At 46.0% G+C, this 16978-nt stretch overlaps 1 protein-coding gene across 1 annotated transcript in view; it reads left to right on the plus strand.

Moving 5' to 3' along the window:
* Window positions 1–4556: 4556 nt before the first annotated feature.
* LOC308116881 (alpha-1,3-mannosyl-glycoprotein 4-beta-N-acetylglucosaminyltransferase C-like) overlaps window positions 4557–16978 on the plus strand; it is a 49982-nt gene continuing 37560 nt past the window's right edge. The window contains exons 1-2 of the mRNA XM_080475343.1: window positions 4557–4773; window positions 12892–12981. Of these exons, the coding sequence (XP_080331469.1) occupies window positions 12921–12981 (61 nt within the window). The 5' untranslated portion in view covers window positions 4557–4773; window positions 12892–12920. The remainder of the gene's footprint in view (window positions 4774–12891; window positions 12982–16978) is intronic.

A 16978-nucleotide genomic window follows, 5' to 3' on the forward strand; every position in this document is an offset into this window, starting at 1 on the left:
ACACTCTCACTGTGACTTGAACTTTTAAAACCGTTAATTAAGACTTGTTCTGACATCCTCCGAGCTCATTCCTCAAGCAGAAAATCCATATTGATATTCAGTATGAAGACGGTCATCAAGCACAACATCAAGAGCCCAGTCACCCATAGATGTCTCTGAGCAGGACCTCATCAATCTTTAATTGATTTATTCATCTATTCACAAATTAGCTTAGCTTAGCGTGCCTCTAACGCTCACATGAATATCTAAAGTACACGCTGGGTTTTCTGCTGCCAAACTGTATTCCCTGGTTTTATCAGCAGTCAGCTGACTGGCACTCTTCATCATGGCGGCTGCTCAAAGAAACCCAACTACAACCTTCTGCTGAAGTCTCTCCGAGGAGGAGATTACCGAAATTACAACGAGTTCCCGTGGAAAACTGAGTAACTAATGTCTTTAATCAGGCCTGCGGAGACTATGGAGACGTCAGTGAGTCTGCGAGGCAGTGGAATCCGTTGTGCATTCAGTGGACTGAGCACTGACAGCAGCTTGAGGCTCCTGATAGAATCACCATGTAAACTCTAAATGCGTTTTACATCATTTGTTGCTCCCGGTTCCGAGCGTCTCGCAACAAGACGTTATTCTACTCTCCTGAAGACACTGAATAGTTTAATCCCACTGAAAATATAGAGTCAGCGCAAAGCTTGACTACCTTTGAGAACATCCTGCAAAATGAAGATGTGATTGACTGAACCAAGATCATCAGTCTACATCCATCCATCCATCCATCCATCCATCATCCATCCATCCATCCATCCATCCATCCGTCCATCCATCCGTCCATCCATCCATCCATGATCGATTGGTCCGTAGCCTTTCAGATTGTAGGGTCTTGGCCTGACAATAAGATTCTAATGTATCTGACCTCACACTGTAATATTTAACCACTGTAGACCATGTTGTGTCAAAAGAAATGTGAAATAAAAAATTCTCGGTTTACTACATTTTACATTTAAGTGTGTCCTCACCAGTCACACAAAGAGTTCAGAGGAAGGGACACATCCACAGTGCTCTCTCTCTCTCTCTCTCTCTCTCTCTCTCTCTCTCTCTCTCTCTCTCTCTCTCTCTCTCTCTCTCTCTCTCTCTCTCTCTCTCTCTCTCTCTCTCTCTCTCTCTCTCTCTCTCTCTCTCCTCTCTCTCTCTCTCTCTCATCTCTCTCTCTCTCTCTCTCTCTCTCTCTCTCTCTCTGAACCTGCTGCGATGCAGTCACTTAAAGTCTACTATGAGATCCTATTTAAAACTTTGGATATTTTGAACGTGGTTTTGCACATTTACACCATTCACTGCAAATTGCACTGATTTTGCGTGACTGCAGGTGAATATTTGTTCATATTCTTGTTCTCTGATTGTTTTCTAGGCACACATTCATTTCAGATCATTAACAGTATGTAAATCAACTGGCAGTGAGACATGGAAACTCCATCCCAGCAAACATTTCATCCGCTCCATTTATTTATGATCACGTCACTGGTGACTGTGGTGTCCCCAAAGCACTTCACACCGTCAACCACTGTGGCCGTGGAGCACGCCACCGGCGGGTTCACAAACAGAGGCGCAGAGTCGGGGCTTTCCAAAACCATTCCTTTATTAAAGTAAATCACAACACAAACCAAACTGAATGACCAGACACACAAACACAGCTCCTCTCGCAGGCTTTGCTCCAGTGTGCGTCTCCCACCTGTCACACCTGTGTCCGGACGGCTCCACCTTTACCGGCATGACCCTGGTGGAAACCCGTCACCAGTCTGACAACACAGATGAACCAAACAACTTTACTCATCATTAACTGTAGAATTATTATCTTGCTCGTCTGAATGTATACATGCATACGGCTCAAAATGTTATTTTTTTATTTTTTTATTTTTAATGTCTTATTGAAGGTGATGTGGTGGGGCGGTGCCCTAGCGCCCTCTATTGGCCAGCCGCCACTGGTTGATCCACTGAAATGAATCTGATCACATCTTAGTACATATAAACGGGCAGTGTTGTGCCTGAATGAGTTCAGTGAGCGCTCGTTCATGAACTCGTATTTTGGGTGAACGTGAACTGAACGTTCTGTATTTCTGCCTGATGACCGTCACTGTGAGCGCCGCTCATTCTGGTGTTTGTGATCGGCGCTCTCACAGTTTAACGTTGTGTAAGAGGGCGGCAGATTTCCATAGAGCCTTCCAGTGGAAAACCCGGCTAAAGCTCACCGTTAACGGGTCTTAACTGTCAGGTCTGTGTGTCTGCACCTGTGTGTCTCACCTCGCGTCTCCAATTAACCAATGGTCTTCTCCCTCTGTGTGCTCCCATCGTTGTGTTCCACTTGGGTCCACCATTTCCTTGTATATCTAAACCCCTCTCCCTCTGTTGTCCTGAGGCCTGTACTACGACGCTGGATCTTCTCTTATCGAGATAGCTACAAGGATTAACTCTGGTTTTCTCTTATCCAGGTAACTTCAGGATTAACTCTGGTTTTCCGTACTATGGCGCTCACTCACTTCTCACCAGGATAAATCACCTGGTAACTGAGGCTGAAAGTCTAACCTGCTCCGGAGCAGGATATGTTCTGGATGAGGTCAGAGCTCCGCCTCCTGACCAATCAGAGCTCTTGGAAAAGGCCCCGCCCATTCTTAAATGATGGTGATTGGTGGGCAGGTTCAGCACTGAGCTGCAGCAGAGAGGAGAGGAGAAATTAATTTAGATCTTTTTGACATAATAAAATAAATCTTGTTCCAGGTCGGTTTATCTCCACGAGGGTTGATCTGGAATAATGAGCTTGATGATCACACCTGACAGAACTGCAGAAACATGAATTTATGGAACCCTGCATTTCCTCGTGTTCCCTGGACTTGGTCTTCAATAAATTCATTTTTTTTATGGAAATCTTTGAGTCTGCGTTTGGGTCCACCCTGCATAACCCTGACATGAACATGTTGGGGGGGAAAACAGCCAATCTGGCAACAGCAGCCACCAGAGAGTCGCACCGCCGCACACATCATCAAAATGTGACGCAACGCGGCAAAAACTAATGGAAGACAGCAGCACCACCTCCGACTCTGCCTCCACCATTAATACTTCAGCTTCGTATGGTTACCGTACTTTCCGGACGATAAGCTGCTACTTGTTTTTTTACATGCTTTTTTACGAGCTTCATGCCACTGATACGTGGGTGATGCGTTCAAGTGCATCACGTAACTCCGACATTTTTTCTTTCTTTTTTCCTTTTTAAATTTGGGGGGGTACAGCTTATATTCAATAGTCCTGAAATCAGGGTACTTAAAGTGTCGGGTTGGGAACCTGCAGCTGGCTACTAGTGTGGACTGAATGGGAAGCAACAACGGGGAAATGCCAGTATTCTGACGGGAATAGCTCGAAGCAACATATTGGAAAATAAAGAACTATGAACTAGTTTATCTTTGTAACTGTGAATTTAGTGCAAAATTTAGAATTATGAACTATGAACTCATTCATTTTTAAAATTTGTAAAAAAAAATGTATTTATTATTTTTTTTTCCTCCCTTGTCCTGTTCGTCAGCTTGGGCCAACAATATGATGTGATCTAGAACCTTCTGGAGTCAGAACAGTTTTTGCTCTTGAACAGGAAGAGACCTGGAGTCTCCTCCTGTTGCTGCTTTATTAGAAGTTGATATGGCTGCTGGACACGACCGGGGGGGAACGCTCAAAGAGAGAGAGAGAGAAGAGAGAGAAGAGAAGAGAGGTTGAGGGGGGAGGGGGGAGGGGGGGGATAACATACCCTTGTTGTGCTACATATATTATTTGCAGTTATCACACTGATCCAAATACTTTACAACTGTTATTAGATTAACCAGCCTGAGCAGCTCTATCTAGACAGTAAGATGATTTCCTAGATTAACCAGCCCGAGCAGCTCTATCTAGACAGTGGGATGATTCTCTAGATTAAACCAATCTGAGCAGCTCTATCTAGGCAGTAAGATGAAGCAGGAACATGAATTAACAAAGAGGAAATAATAAAAGAGGAACATGACTTTGAGAGTTTGAGCAAATGATGACAGAGAACAAGCAACTTCAGAAGCACCTTTTTTGTAAACTTAACTTTGAACTAGTTCATGTAGAAACTGAACTTTCTTATTATTTTATTCAGCGTTTAAAAAAAATTGAAGTTACAGGTGATCCACAGGGGCTAACCGTTTGAAGAATGCTGACTCAGGCACGCCAGAAAAAACACAAGCGCATCAGAGGGACAGAAGAGAACTTCCTTTGTGTGCGTGCGTGTGTGTGTGTGTGTGTGTGTGTGTGTGTGTGTGTGTGTGTGTGTGTGTGTGTGTGTGTGTGTGTGTGTGTGTGTGTGTGTGTGTGTGTGTGTGTGTGTGTGTAATGTGTAAAAGCTGTTAATCTGACATGAGTTGTGTCTCCGGGTTTGATGTATTACCTCTTTAAGGCAGACATTTCGGTGGGGGGTGGGGGGGTGGGGGGGGGGTAGAGTGAGGGGGTGGCAGAGTTAGACAGAGAGAGAGCGAGTCGGCACCACTGGATGTAGAGAGGGAGAGATCAAAGCAGCAGAAGAGGCAGAGGAGGAGAGGCAGGATGAGAGAGAGCGGCACTGCAGTGGGAGTGCTTCTGCTATTTACACTTTCCTGTTATCCTCCAGCAGCCTCTCCTTCCTCTGTGTGAGTCATGAGAGTGATCTGCTGGAGGTGAGCGGAGAGGCGGCTGGAAGCCACTCATCCCGGTTGTGAGAGTGAGAGCGAGAGTGCACTGTGGAGCCAGGTAAGCTTCCTCTCTCTTTGCATCATCTCTGCATGTAATCCTCACAATTCTTCAGCTCCGGGTTTCCTCCCCCCCGTGAGGACGTGCCGGCAACTTCTGCAGAGTTTTGCTAATCTCATGATGGAACAGGTTTCCACTTCTCCCCAGCGGGGGAGGAGTTTGATCCCAGCTGGCAACAGCAGGACGGTGGGAAGTGCATTTTCTCCCCGACATGTCTGGAGTGGCGTTTAGTGTCTGAGTATCGAGTGGCGGGCTCGGCGGGGCTGAAGCTTGAACCAGGGTGAGAGGGAGATGAGTCAAATCCCTGCTGCTTGAGGAAGCGGGAGGGTAACAGCAGCAGTGATGATAATGATGATGATGATGATGATGATGATGGTGAGTGTGATGACGACGATGATGATGATGATGATCTGTGAGAAAGTGACAAAAAGATGACAATCCTGCATAAATACACCCTGGCTTTACGATACACCTGTCTGTCTTTACACTGTAAATGTGGCATCATTTTGACATCAGAGTTAAAGACTGTGTTTGCACTCTGTAATGGACCAAGCAGTACCAGGACCCCCCTTACCCCCATCGGACTGGCCTCTGGTCTGAGTTGTGGAGGGCTCAGTCTCTTGAGTGACAGATCCCATCAAAAACCCAAAGCCAACAAGCTGCCTTCGTCTTAATGAGAGTGATTTACTGCCCGGTTCTGCTGCGATTGTTTCGGGTTTGACCCGTAATGGCACCTGATGATGTCATAAGTTTGATCTGAGAGGACACCTGTCAGGGAGGACGCCATGTGCAGGTGCAATAGGCAATGTTATTAATGGTAGCTCTCCTTCTGACCCTCCCATCAAAACTATTACAAGGTGGACAAGCCGGATGAGAATACATGGAAATTAGAAATTACATTTATTGCCGATTGGACTTACCTTCAGCTGGGACCGCTGGGACCGCTGGGACCGCTGGGACCGCTGGGACCGCTGGGACCGCTGGGACCGCTGGGACCGCTGGGACCGCTGGGACTTCCATCACTCTCTTCCTCCTCTCAACTCCAGAGGGTATTTTTATCTCCGCTGGCGAGCCCACAAAGTCGTACTCACACAGGCCTTGAGTGAAAAATATTAGGGTCATCACCTTCCTATCGATCCGTGGGCCCTTCCTCAGCATCCCCGTTGTCTCGGGGCTAAAAAAAAACACCTTGCATTGTTTGACACTCCCTCCTCTCGTGAAGGGTATACCTTTAATCAATGCAGGAAAATGGCTTGTGTCTGACTTGGCCTCATTTGCAGGATGAGAAAATGTCTGAAGATATATTCCAGTGGTGTGTTTGTTGTGCCAGACACCCTTGTCTGCGCGGCCGTATTGAAGTTTCAGGAATACATCCAGGTGAGTGACGTGAGGAGGGAAGGCTTCGCCACGGTAACGCCCTGCATCGAGGACGCCGCGCTCAGCAATCAGCTCAGTTCGTCACAGAAATCCTGGAGAAACCAGACTCAGTCCATCACGCAGACTTTTAAAGACGCACGGCGATGCCGGTCGGAACTGCGACTTTCACGGATGTTTCAGTCCATCTGTGGAAACTCTTCCTCTTCATCGTCATCATCGTCATCACAGCTATCGATGGTGCAATGTTGATGTCTCTGATTAAATCTTTGCATTTCAACTTACCTCTTAAAAATCATTAAGGACAAAAAAACATCCTGTGCAAACACATCTGTAAAAATACTAAACATCATTTATTTTTTATATATTAATATTATTTATGAATGAATCTTGTGAATTTTTATATATATATATATAAATGTGTGTATATATATATATATACACACACACACATATATATATATATATATATATATATATATATATATATATATATATATATATATATATATATATATATGTATATATACAAAAGCACACACACTCTGAAGAGTTTTTTATGCATGTTCAGAGACTGATTTCAGAGTTAAAAATGGCAAATTTGGGTAATCTCAAAAATCGTTTAATCACAGTTATATCTTTTAATGCCTATTGAGATTAAAAAAATAAAAAAGCTTTTAATCGGACTTAATGAGACCTTTGTGTCCTGATATTACTGACGATAAATATTAGATGTGATAGTCCACAAAAATGAATGATGCATCATAGTTAATATTATGGGAAATCTGCCATATCTAAGATAAGACAAGAAACTTCCATCAAAATGTTTCATGTCCAAAATAATAAATGCTTTGGTGTTTTCATGCCATCATAGTGGCATTTAAATAGTTAAAATCAATGTGAATGAATATTGGTTAGTTTTTTATGAACTTGGTGAGGAAATTAATGAAGAAACAACAGTATAAAAATAATAATGTCAATGTTTTTGTGTGGAAGTAGATATTTTATGTCAAATGAAGATGGTTTCTGAGTATGTATAACAAAACTATTTGAAGTGTGCACCCCTGGTGTTTTCTCCTGCTTGAATCTCATAACGTAAAATCAGATCTGAACATCAAACTCTGTGGTGGAGGGACGATATGTTTGTCAGAAATGATTTGTTTGAGCTTTTCCTTGTGACTCTGGGAGTTTGTGACGCTGTTCTTGTCCTGATCAGGAGGCACAAGGTGCAGTTTTAATATCAGCTCCAGTCCAGATGTTGATATCATCTGTAGCAGCGGACCTCAACCTTTTTTTTGCGCCACGGACCGGTTTAGTGTCGGACAATATTTTCACGGACCGGCCTCTAAGGTGTGGCGGATGAATCCAACAAATTAAAATGATACGACCAACACAAAAACTGTGGTATTTTGTAAATATAATAATAAATCCACTGTGTACTTGTACGTCTTTCTACTTACTTGTATGTTATTCTTCTGTCTCCTCATGGGGCCTTTTCCCCTTTGTAATGAAACTTTCCAAAGACGTCTGGTTCTGTTTCTGTACTCATTTTGCGAGCTTGTGGGTTTAATATTAACGCTGATGTATCACGTGACCGAGACAAACGTGAGTCATAGACGGATGTAATGGAGAGAATTCTGTCATTTTTCAAAATAAAACATTGTTCAGACTCGGATAATAAATAAAACAGAAATAATGTAAGTTATCTATTGTTTCTCTGCAGCCCGTGGACTGGTACCGATCCGTGGGTCGGGGGTTGGGGGCCGCTGATCCATACTTTAAGAAGAGGTTCTTTGTCAGCCCCCTCAGGACGGATGAACTGATTTTGAGGTTTATCTGGCAGGGCAAAAAGCCCAGAATAAAATTCAAGGCCTTACAACTTTCAAAGGAAAAAGGAGAAATGGCATGCAGCAAACTAGACTATAAATTAAAATCCTGGATCACGAAAGGACTTGCGTCATTTTATTAATTTACAAAAAAATGGCCAATTCAAAGAATTTGAAATACGAAGGACAGAAAATCTTCTCGAAAAGTCAGATTTTTATAAATACCTCCAATTAAGAAATTGTTTTGAACATAATATTATAAATGAACCAGATTTCAATGATCCAATATTATTGATGATTATTGATGCCTATCAAAGCATATTAAACAAGACTCTGCTCGCCAGGTTCTGCAAAGCCCTTGAGGCAAAAAAACTCCCATAACACCCAATATATCAAAAATAAATGGGAAAAGGACGGGAATTTTAACATCTCAAGTGAAGACTGGACTGAAGCATGTAACTTCCCCTGGTCCTTTACCAAATCATATTTCTGAAGAGTTTGGATGGAAATGTTTGTTATGTTTTTTCATTACACCAAAGCAGAAAACACATTTTACATTATATATATATATATATATATATATATATATATATATATATATATATATTCTTCTGCTATTTCCCTGTCCTGTTTGTGGCTGGGTCATGGCCGACAGTGACCAGGCAATAAGGCTAGTGAACGAACCACCTTGTCGTTCTCACAACGTCCGGGCGGACGTTACATTGGTTTCAGAAGTGATCCGAACTTTCTGCGCTAAACTCGGTTAGCCGCGACTAGCTTATAAACTGCTAATTCCGCTTGTCTGAGACAACGATGACGGACCGTGACCAGAGCGGAGCTCGTCCGAAGGTCAAGGCGGAGGTTATGGACAGTGATTACTCCGACTTTGACCGTGCTGCTGAGCGCGCAAGACAGACGGCCAGGAGGCTAGCGGCAGACGCCAGCTCCAGCCCCTCAGCTTTCCAGTTAGCCATGTGCCTGACCGCTGAGTGCAGAGCTGACGAACAGACAGAGGCGGCCAGGGGAGCTGCTCCGTGTGCTGGCCAATGACATTGAGACTCTGACAAGGAAAGCCCACGTGCCAGAGACCAATTTATAAGAGCCTTATCACCGAGGGAGCTGTGCGTCCGGACACAGCTCGACCGTCCAAGCAGTCTTGAAGCAGCCCTGGAGCTGGCGGTGGAGAGAGGCTGTGGGGGCTGCTCCTGAGAGCGACCATGAGCCGGTTGCAAGAGCTGTGGTGCATAGTACCCCGAGTCAAGAGAAACTAGCTTGGGCTGCTGAACTGACAGAACTGATCAGAGCTGCTTCGCTGCACCAGACACGCAACAGCCCCAGTATTTGCTGGAGCCCCCTGGTGTGCTGGACATGTGGTCAGCAGGGGCACATCAGCAGGCGGTGCCCAAAGCAAGCTGGTGTTCCGGGAAACGCCTCGGGGCCTGTATAGATGGGACAACGCAGGCCCCCTTCTCCCTGCCCCACCCTGCCTCATTTCCAGTGGATAGAGCCCAACTGAACAGCCGGGGGAGAGGGGCTCGACTCCCCCCAGGAGCAGATGACATCACAGAATCTGTGAGGGTGGTGGGCTGGACACATGCAGGGGACTTTTGCCACATCCCCATCATCCTGGCGGGAGCTCTATGCACAGCTCTAGTTGATACTGGCTCCACTGTAACATCTGTTAGACATGATGTGGTGCAGGCAGGGACACCTTTAGAACCCACTGAGGTGAAGCTGCGAACTGTGACCAGAGAGTGAGCTCCTATGATTGGGAGGGGGGTGGTCACTATACGACTTGGGGGGCTGTGTGAGAGCTTTAAGGTGTGGGTTGCAGCAGTTCAGGACCCCTGCATATTGGGTCTGGACTTTCCCCGTGCGATACGGAGTGTGTTAGACCTGGGTAGGAACACGTTGACTTTTCCTGGGGGCCCCATGGTTGAAATGGTGTGCCCCACTCAGACCCTCCGTCAGCACCAGCCAAGGTTGAGAACAGCGGAGGGACAACGCGAGACACAGTGCCTACCCCAGCCAACCCTTCTGGTGCCTCAGCCCCTTGACCCTCATTTCCCAGCGGTCTCGCAGCCTCCTTCTCAGGTCCAGTGTCCCACGGCAGGTGAGGGGAACAGGATGGGGACGGTAAAGGAGGTGTGGAGGCACAGCTGCCACAACTTGGATGCTGAGCAGCATGGGGAGCTGTGGCACGTGCTGATGGAGTTCCAAGACATTTTTGCTTTGACAGACAAGAAAGTGGGCCTGACTCCCCTGGTTCACAGTGACATATACCCAGGGGACGCTAGGCCCATTAGGACACGCCCTTGTCGCCTCCCCCTAGCTCATCAGGCTGTCACTGACGGCTGAAGGCTGGCATCATTGAGCCTTCGGACTCCCCCTGGGCCTCTGGGGTTGTGATGGTCAACAAAAAGAAGAGCTCAAAAATGAGATTCTGTGTGGACGACAGACCCCTGAACAGCGAGACAAAAAAGGATTTGTACCCGCTGCCCCGTATTGACGAGTCTCTGGACTTGGTTTCGGGCTCCTCCTAGTTTTACTCCTTGGATCTGCACAGCGGGTACTGGCAGGTGCCTCTCAGCCCAGAGGCCAGTCCAAAAACTGCATTCTGTACTGGCAGGGGGCTGTGGTAGTTTCGGGTCTTCCTGTTTGGCCTGTGTATATGCCCCAGCCACGTTTGAACGGCTAATGGAGAAAGTGCTGGCCGATGTTCCCCGGCAGGAATCCCTGATTTACCTGGACGACACCCTGGTTCATGGGAACTCTTTTGAGGCGGCTTTGACATCTCTGTGGCGGATGCTGCAGAGGATAGCAGCGGCTGGTTTGAAGCTCCACCCAGATAAATGCTGTTTCATGAGGAGGGAGCTGGAGTTCCTGGGGCACATGATAGGGGGTGAAGGCATCAGCACAATGGAGGAATAAGTGCAAGCTGTGAGAGAGTAGCCAGCAGTGAGAGAGTGGCCAACTCCCACCACCCTGAGAGAACTGAACAGCTTCACTGGCCTGGCGTCCTACTCCAGGCGCTTTGTGAGTGGCTTTTCTTGCATAGCTGCACTCCTGTTCCTTCTGCAGCAGAAAGACTGACATTGCTTGGACCCCAGACCTTGTTTGTTCAAAATTACACCAAAGCCCTCAAAAATTGATATTCAGGGATTAGCTAGATTAGAGCTCAGTTGGTGTTCAAAATAAAAGCGCCCCCACACACACACACACACATTTTTCAAACTAAAAGTAATTTTTTGTTAAAACCTTCAAAATTTATATTTTATCAATATTTAAAGGGGCCGAGCCCGAGACCGTGCCCGGAAGGAGGCAAGGACCCTATTGTCATTGAAATGTTTCTGATTATTATTCCTTTTTCTTCTTTTTTTACCTTTGAGCCCAAATTTGACCCACTAAACACGCTCAAAAGTTCACCAAATTTGGCACTCTCATCAAGACTGGCAAAAAATTGGGGAAGATTACCCAACGCTTGTCTGGACAGATGAGGAATTGGACGCTGTTAAGGGTGAATCACAACTATAAAACCACTAATATAGACGATAAAACTAGAATACGGACTGGGAGTCATGTCACTGTGGAGGCGGTTATGTTTGTTCTTCCAGCAGGAGCAGAACTACAGTATTTATCACGGTGGTGGTGCAACTGCAATTGTGAAAACAGCTCTTTTTATCATAAAGGTTGCAGACCCCTACCTTAGACAAATAATAATGCTTAATAAAATGTGAGAAATAGAAACTTCTTACTTTAAAATGGAAGGTAGGTATTTTTATTGCAACCACATGTAGCTATAATTAGATTTAGTTCAAATCATATTTCAAATAAAATGCAATAACATGTACTTACCACCTTAAATGTGCTTCTAATGACAGTAAAACTTATGAGACAACAGTAAGAGGAAACTGAAAAATGAACAAATAGCTGAAAACAAAAAAACTCTCTTCAAAAACAAACTCATAACTCTAAAAATGACAGACTCCAGTAACAGTTAAGTGTGTCTGGCTCCCCTCTTCAATGTCATAAAGTGTGAAGAATATGGAAGGTGGGTGGATTGCCTACTTTTAAAGAAGCAAGCAAAGTCTATATGGCCATCTGCTCACAGCTGAAATTTCTTTTAATCACGGTTAGAGCCTCACAAGAACCTCTCTCCCTCCTCCTCCTGCAGTTTAGCATCTTGTACGGAGCAGCGACAGAACACGCAGCATAACATGATAGCTACATCAAATCTACGACCAGATCCAAGCGCAGCTCCTGCTGCCTCAAACAGATTCTGCATTTGACAAATCAAGCTGAGATGAGCTGCTCCGGCGACGTAATAAATTAGGATTAGACTCCTTTTCCTTTGTGATCATGGATGTTTTTACAAATATTTTCAACGCCTCATTCTGTGTCTGGACAGACGGTCATATTGTGATATTCCTCAGTCAATCCCACAGACAGTGTGTGAAGGCCTGTTCCACTGGGGCAGGTGAGCAGTGACGTTTAACATCTGGCCAACGTACACGCAGCTCACGTAAGGCTCTCGCATGTTCACGATGTGTGGAAATTGCAGGAGATGCAATGTGGGGTCGATAGGTGTCGATATGCTACCGTCCAAAACTGTCTCTCGTCACTGGCTTTAAATGGGTTCAGTCCTCACGAGTCTCAAAGTGTTTCAGAGGGTGTATCCACAATGAAAATCATCCTGACCTAACTCAGAACCACCACCGGTCAAACTGACACTGAACACAGAAGTAATGCTGTATGAGACAATAATGTTTTCATCAGACCGTCATGAGATCTGCTCTTCAAATCCTCCGTCTCTAATGGACCGACAGCTCATTAGAAGATGCGTGGGTGAAAATGCCTTTCAACCAAAGTGCGTCACATTCTAATCTTTGGCTTTAATTGTGTTTTATTTCCTCCGCAGACAGCCTCGTGTTGAGATCAGCGTAATCCATGCCAGCCCGGAGAGCCAGCAGCTCCAAGACCTCCACAGTCACCAACACACAGGCAGCAGGTAGGACCTCTGCTCTGTGCCTGGAGGGGAAACCCTTCACTGGTTAAAGTCCTCCACTGGGTAAAGTCCTCCACTGGTTAAAGTCATCCACTGGTTAATGTCCTCCACTGGTTATAAGCCTTCACTGGTTAATGTCCTCCACTGGTTAATGTCCTCCACTGGTTATAAGCCTTCACTGGTTAATGTCCTCCACTTGTTAATGTCCTCCAATGGTTAAAGTCCTCCGCTGGTTAATGTCCTCCACTGGGTAAAGTTCTCCACTGGTTAATGTCCTCCACTGGTTAAAGTAATCCACTGGTTAATGTCCTCTACTGGTTATAAGCCTTCACTGGTTAATGTCCTCCACTGGTTATAAGCCTTCACTGGTTAATGTCCTCCACTGGTTAAAGTCATCCACTGGTTAAAGTCCTCCACTGAGTAATGTCCTCCACTGGTTAATGTCCTCCACTAGTTAAAGTCCTCCACTAGTTAATGTCCTCCACTGGTTAAAAGCCTTCACTGGTTAATGTCATCCACTGGTTAATGTCCTCCACTGGTTAATGTCCTCCACTGGTTATAAGCCTCCACTGGTTAATGTCCTTCACTGGTTAAAGTCCTCCACTGGTTAAAGTCCTCCACTGGTTATAAGCCTTCACTGGTTAATGTCCTCCACTGGTTAAAGTCCTCCACTGGTTAGAGTCCTCCGCAGTTCAGCCTTTTGTCGACACTGTTGGCATGTCAGTCTTAATCACATGTGTTTCGCTACTGCCTCCAATGTGACTCTTGCCACCAGAACAATACTTCACACTCTGCGTCATCTTTTTCAGCACTCCACAGCTTCAATTGTATTCCAATCTGTCAGCGCTGTTTGTGCACAAATGGTGTGAAAAGCATCAGAGCGGCAGCTGGCAGGGGAGACAGAGGAGTCCTTTACACTCTTAGCGTGTGCAGTACATTGTTTTATGAAGAAAGGATGAAGCCTAAGACTTCATTCAAAGGCGACTTCTGCAATCAGAAAGTTTTCTCTGGTTCAGTATGAAGGAGAACTGCTGCCTCAGTACGGAGAGTTTTACCTTCATACACTGATATTCTCTCTGACTTCTCGAGAAACACTCAACTAGATAGATAGATAGATAGATAGATAGATAGATAGATAGATAGATAGATAGATAGATAGATAGATAGATAGATAGATAGATAGATAGATAGATAGATAGATAGATAGATAGATAGATAGATAGATAGATAGATAGATAGATAGATAGATAGATAGATAGATAGATAGACAGACAGACAGACAGACAGACAGACAGACAGATAGACAGACAGACAGACAGATAGACAGATAGATAGATAGATAGATAGATAGATAGATAGATAGATAGATAGATAGATAGATAGATAGATAGATAGATACTTTATTCATCCCCGTGGGTAAATTCAGTTTCAGCATCATCAACAGAACTGGTTTGCACAGGAATAAAGAAAAGTAAAGCTTTACATACAATAGGGTCTGGTACCCATGGGTACTAAAGTCCCCTCTAGTACCCTTGTCCACAGTTTTTTTAACTTAGAACTCCCTTGGAGGATGTAAGAAGTGTCTCTTGTCCAGGGTCTACTTTACACAGAAGCAGAGGCAGTGTCGGCTTTTTCAGTCCTTTTTTATTTCAATCACAACTCGTGAATGTTTGTCCGTCCAGGCCCCGGGGGGTCCGTCCTTCTGGAGCTTCTCCCCCTTTTGAAGTCTTCCCAGCCGCTACTGTCGGGGAGGAGAGACACAACTAATCATTGATTTGCATCAGGTGTGTGGGCTCTCCTCTCTGCGCTGCCCTGGAGCCGCCTCCCACTCTCTCTGCTGCCTCCCCGCTCGGCCACAGCCACACCAGCACAGAGGAGTTAAACCGTCTCATGAGGGAGGAAAGGTTTCCTCAGTCGGTCAGTGGAGCAGGACAGCGACAGCGACCGGTCACTGAAGCTGCTCCCGAGCCTGGAGGTGGTGCTGGACAGTGGATGCAGTGGGTTTTCCATGATTGACAGGAGCCTGTCCAGCGCCTGTCCTTCAGACACAGATGTCAGACTGTCCAGTTCTGTGTCCACCACAGAGTCTGCCTCCCTCACTATTTTGTCCAGACGTGTGGCGTCCTTCTTAATGCTGCCTCCCCCCCCCCAGCACACGGCAGTGTAGAAGAGGAGCTCGCCACCACAGACTGATCAAACATCTGCAGAAGCTTTTTACAGATGTTGCAGGACGCCAGCCTTCTGAGGAAGTACATCTGGCTCTGTGCTGTCCTGCACAGGGCCTCTGTGTTTGCAGTCCAGTCCAGTCTGTCCGTCCAACTGTACTCCCAGGTGTTTGTAAGTCTTCACAATGTCCACAATGTCCCCCTTGATGGGGACAAGCACCGGTCACCACCTCGATCTCCTGAAGTCTACAACCATTTCTTTGGTCTTGGTGGTGTTAAGGTCCAGGTGGTTGGTGTTACTTTATGTGACAAAGTCCTGGATCACTTTCCTGTCCTCCTCCACCTGTTCACCACTTATACACACGCCATAATCGCAGTGTCGTCGACGAACTTCTGCACGTGGCAGGACTCCAAGTTGTATTTGAAGTGGGATGTGTAAAGGGTGAACAGGACCAGAGACAGCACAGTCCCCTGTGGCGCTCCGGTGCGGCTGACCACAGTGTTGGACCTGCAGTCCCCCAAGTCCAACATACTGGGGTCTGCCTGTCAGATAGTCCATTATCCATGCCACCAGGTGTGTGCCCACCCCCGTCTCCGTTAGTTTGTGTCCCAGAAGCGGGGGCTGAATGGTGTTGAAGGCGCTGGAGAAGTCCAAGAATGTGATTCTCACAGCACCACTGCCCCTGTGGAGGTGGGAGAGGGATCGATGGCGTCCTCCACTCCCACCGTGTCCTGGTATCCAAACTGCAGAGGGTCAGCGGCATGACGGGCCTGTGGTCTCAGACCAGGCTTGAGGGGGATGTCCTCCCGTGTGTTTCCTCCAGGTCCTCTGGTTTCCTCCCACAGTCCAAAACCATGTATGTGAGGCTAATTGGTGACCCTAAATTGCCCCGAAGTGTGAGTGTGAGTGTGAGTGTGAGTGTGAGTGTGAGTGTGAGTGTGAGTGTGAGTGTGAGTGTGAGTGTGAGTTGTGACGGCCAGCCTGTCCACGCCCCCTGTAATCATGACTGGTGCATTGAGCAAACTGATTTTAAGAGGCGCTGCTTTTAAAACCTCAGCCTCAGTATTGTGGGAACCCAGGGACAAGCGGATACGTCGGAGCGCTGCTCGTTAATACTTGTTAAGAGAAGTGAGCATATTGCAGCATATTAGTGTCCGGCTGTGGGTTCCTCCGTGCCAGGCTTCTCACAGACCTCTCGTTACTCCACCCACTGCAGCTCCACCATTCCACGACAGGTATCACACCCTTTTCTTTTTCGTGATCACAAGTTAACGAGGACGTTCATTCCCACACTGATTAAAACACTTCCTGATTCAACTTTCAACTTTAACTTCTCCACTACAGCGCCCCCTCCAGAGCAGTTTGGGAAGCATGACAGGAGACTGACTCCTCTTTTTTTGTTGCCCCTTTGTTAATTCATGTTCCTGCTTCATCTTACTGTCTAGATAGAGCTGCTCAGGCTGGTTTAATCTAGGAAATCATCTTACTGTCTAGACAGAGCTGCTCAGGCTGGTTTAATCTAGGAAATCATCTTACTTTCTAGACAGAGCTGCTCAGGCTGGTTTAATCTAGGAAATCATCTTACTGTCTCGATAGAGCTGCTCAGGCTGGTTTAATCTAGGAAATCATCTTACTGTCTAGACAGAGCTGCTCAGGCTGGTTTAATCTAGGAAATCATCTTACTGGCAAGACAGAGCTGCTCAGGCTGGTTTAATCTAGGAAATCACCGTACTGTCTAGATAGAGCTGCTCAGGCTGGTTTAATCCAGGAAATCATTTTACTATCTGGATAGAGCTGCTCAGGCTGGTTTAATCTAGGAAATCATCGTACTGTC

The sequence above is a fragment of the Lipophrys pholis genome (genome assembly GCF_963383615.2).
Source record: "Lipophrys pholis genome assembly, chromosome: 11".
Classification (NCBI taxonomy): domain Eukaryota; kingdom Metazoa; phylum Chordata; class Actinopteri; order Blenniiformes; family Blenniidae; genus Lipophrys; species Lipophrys pholis.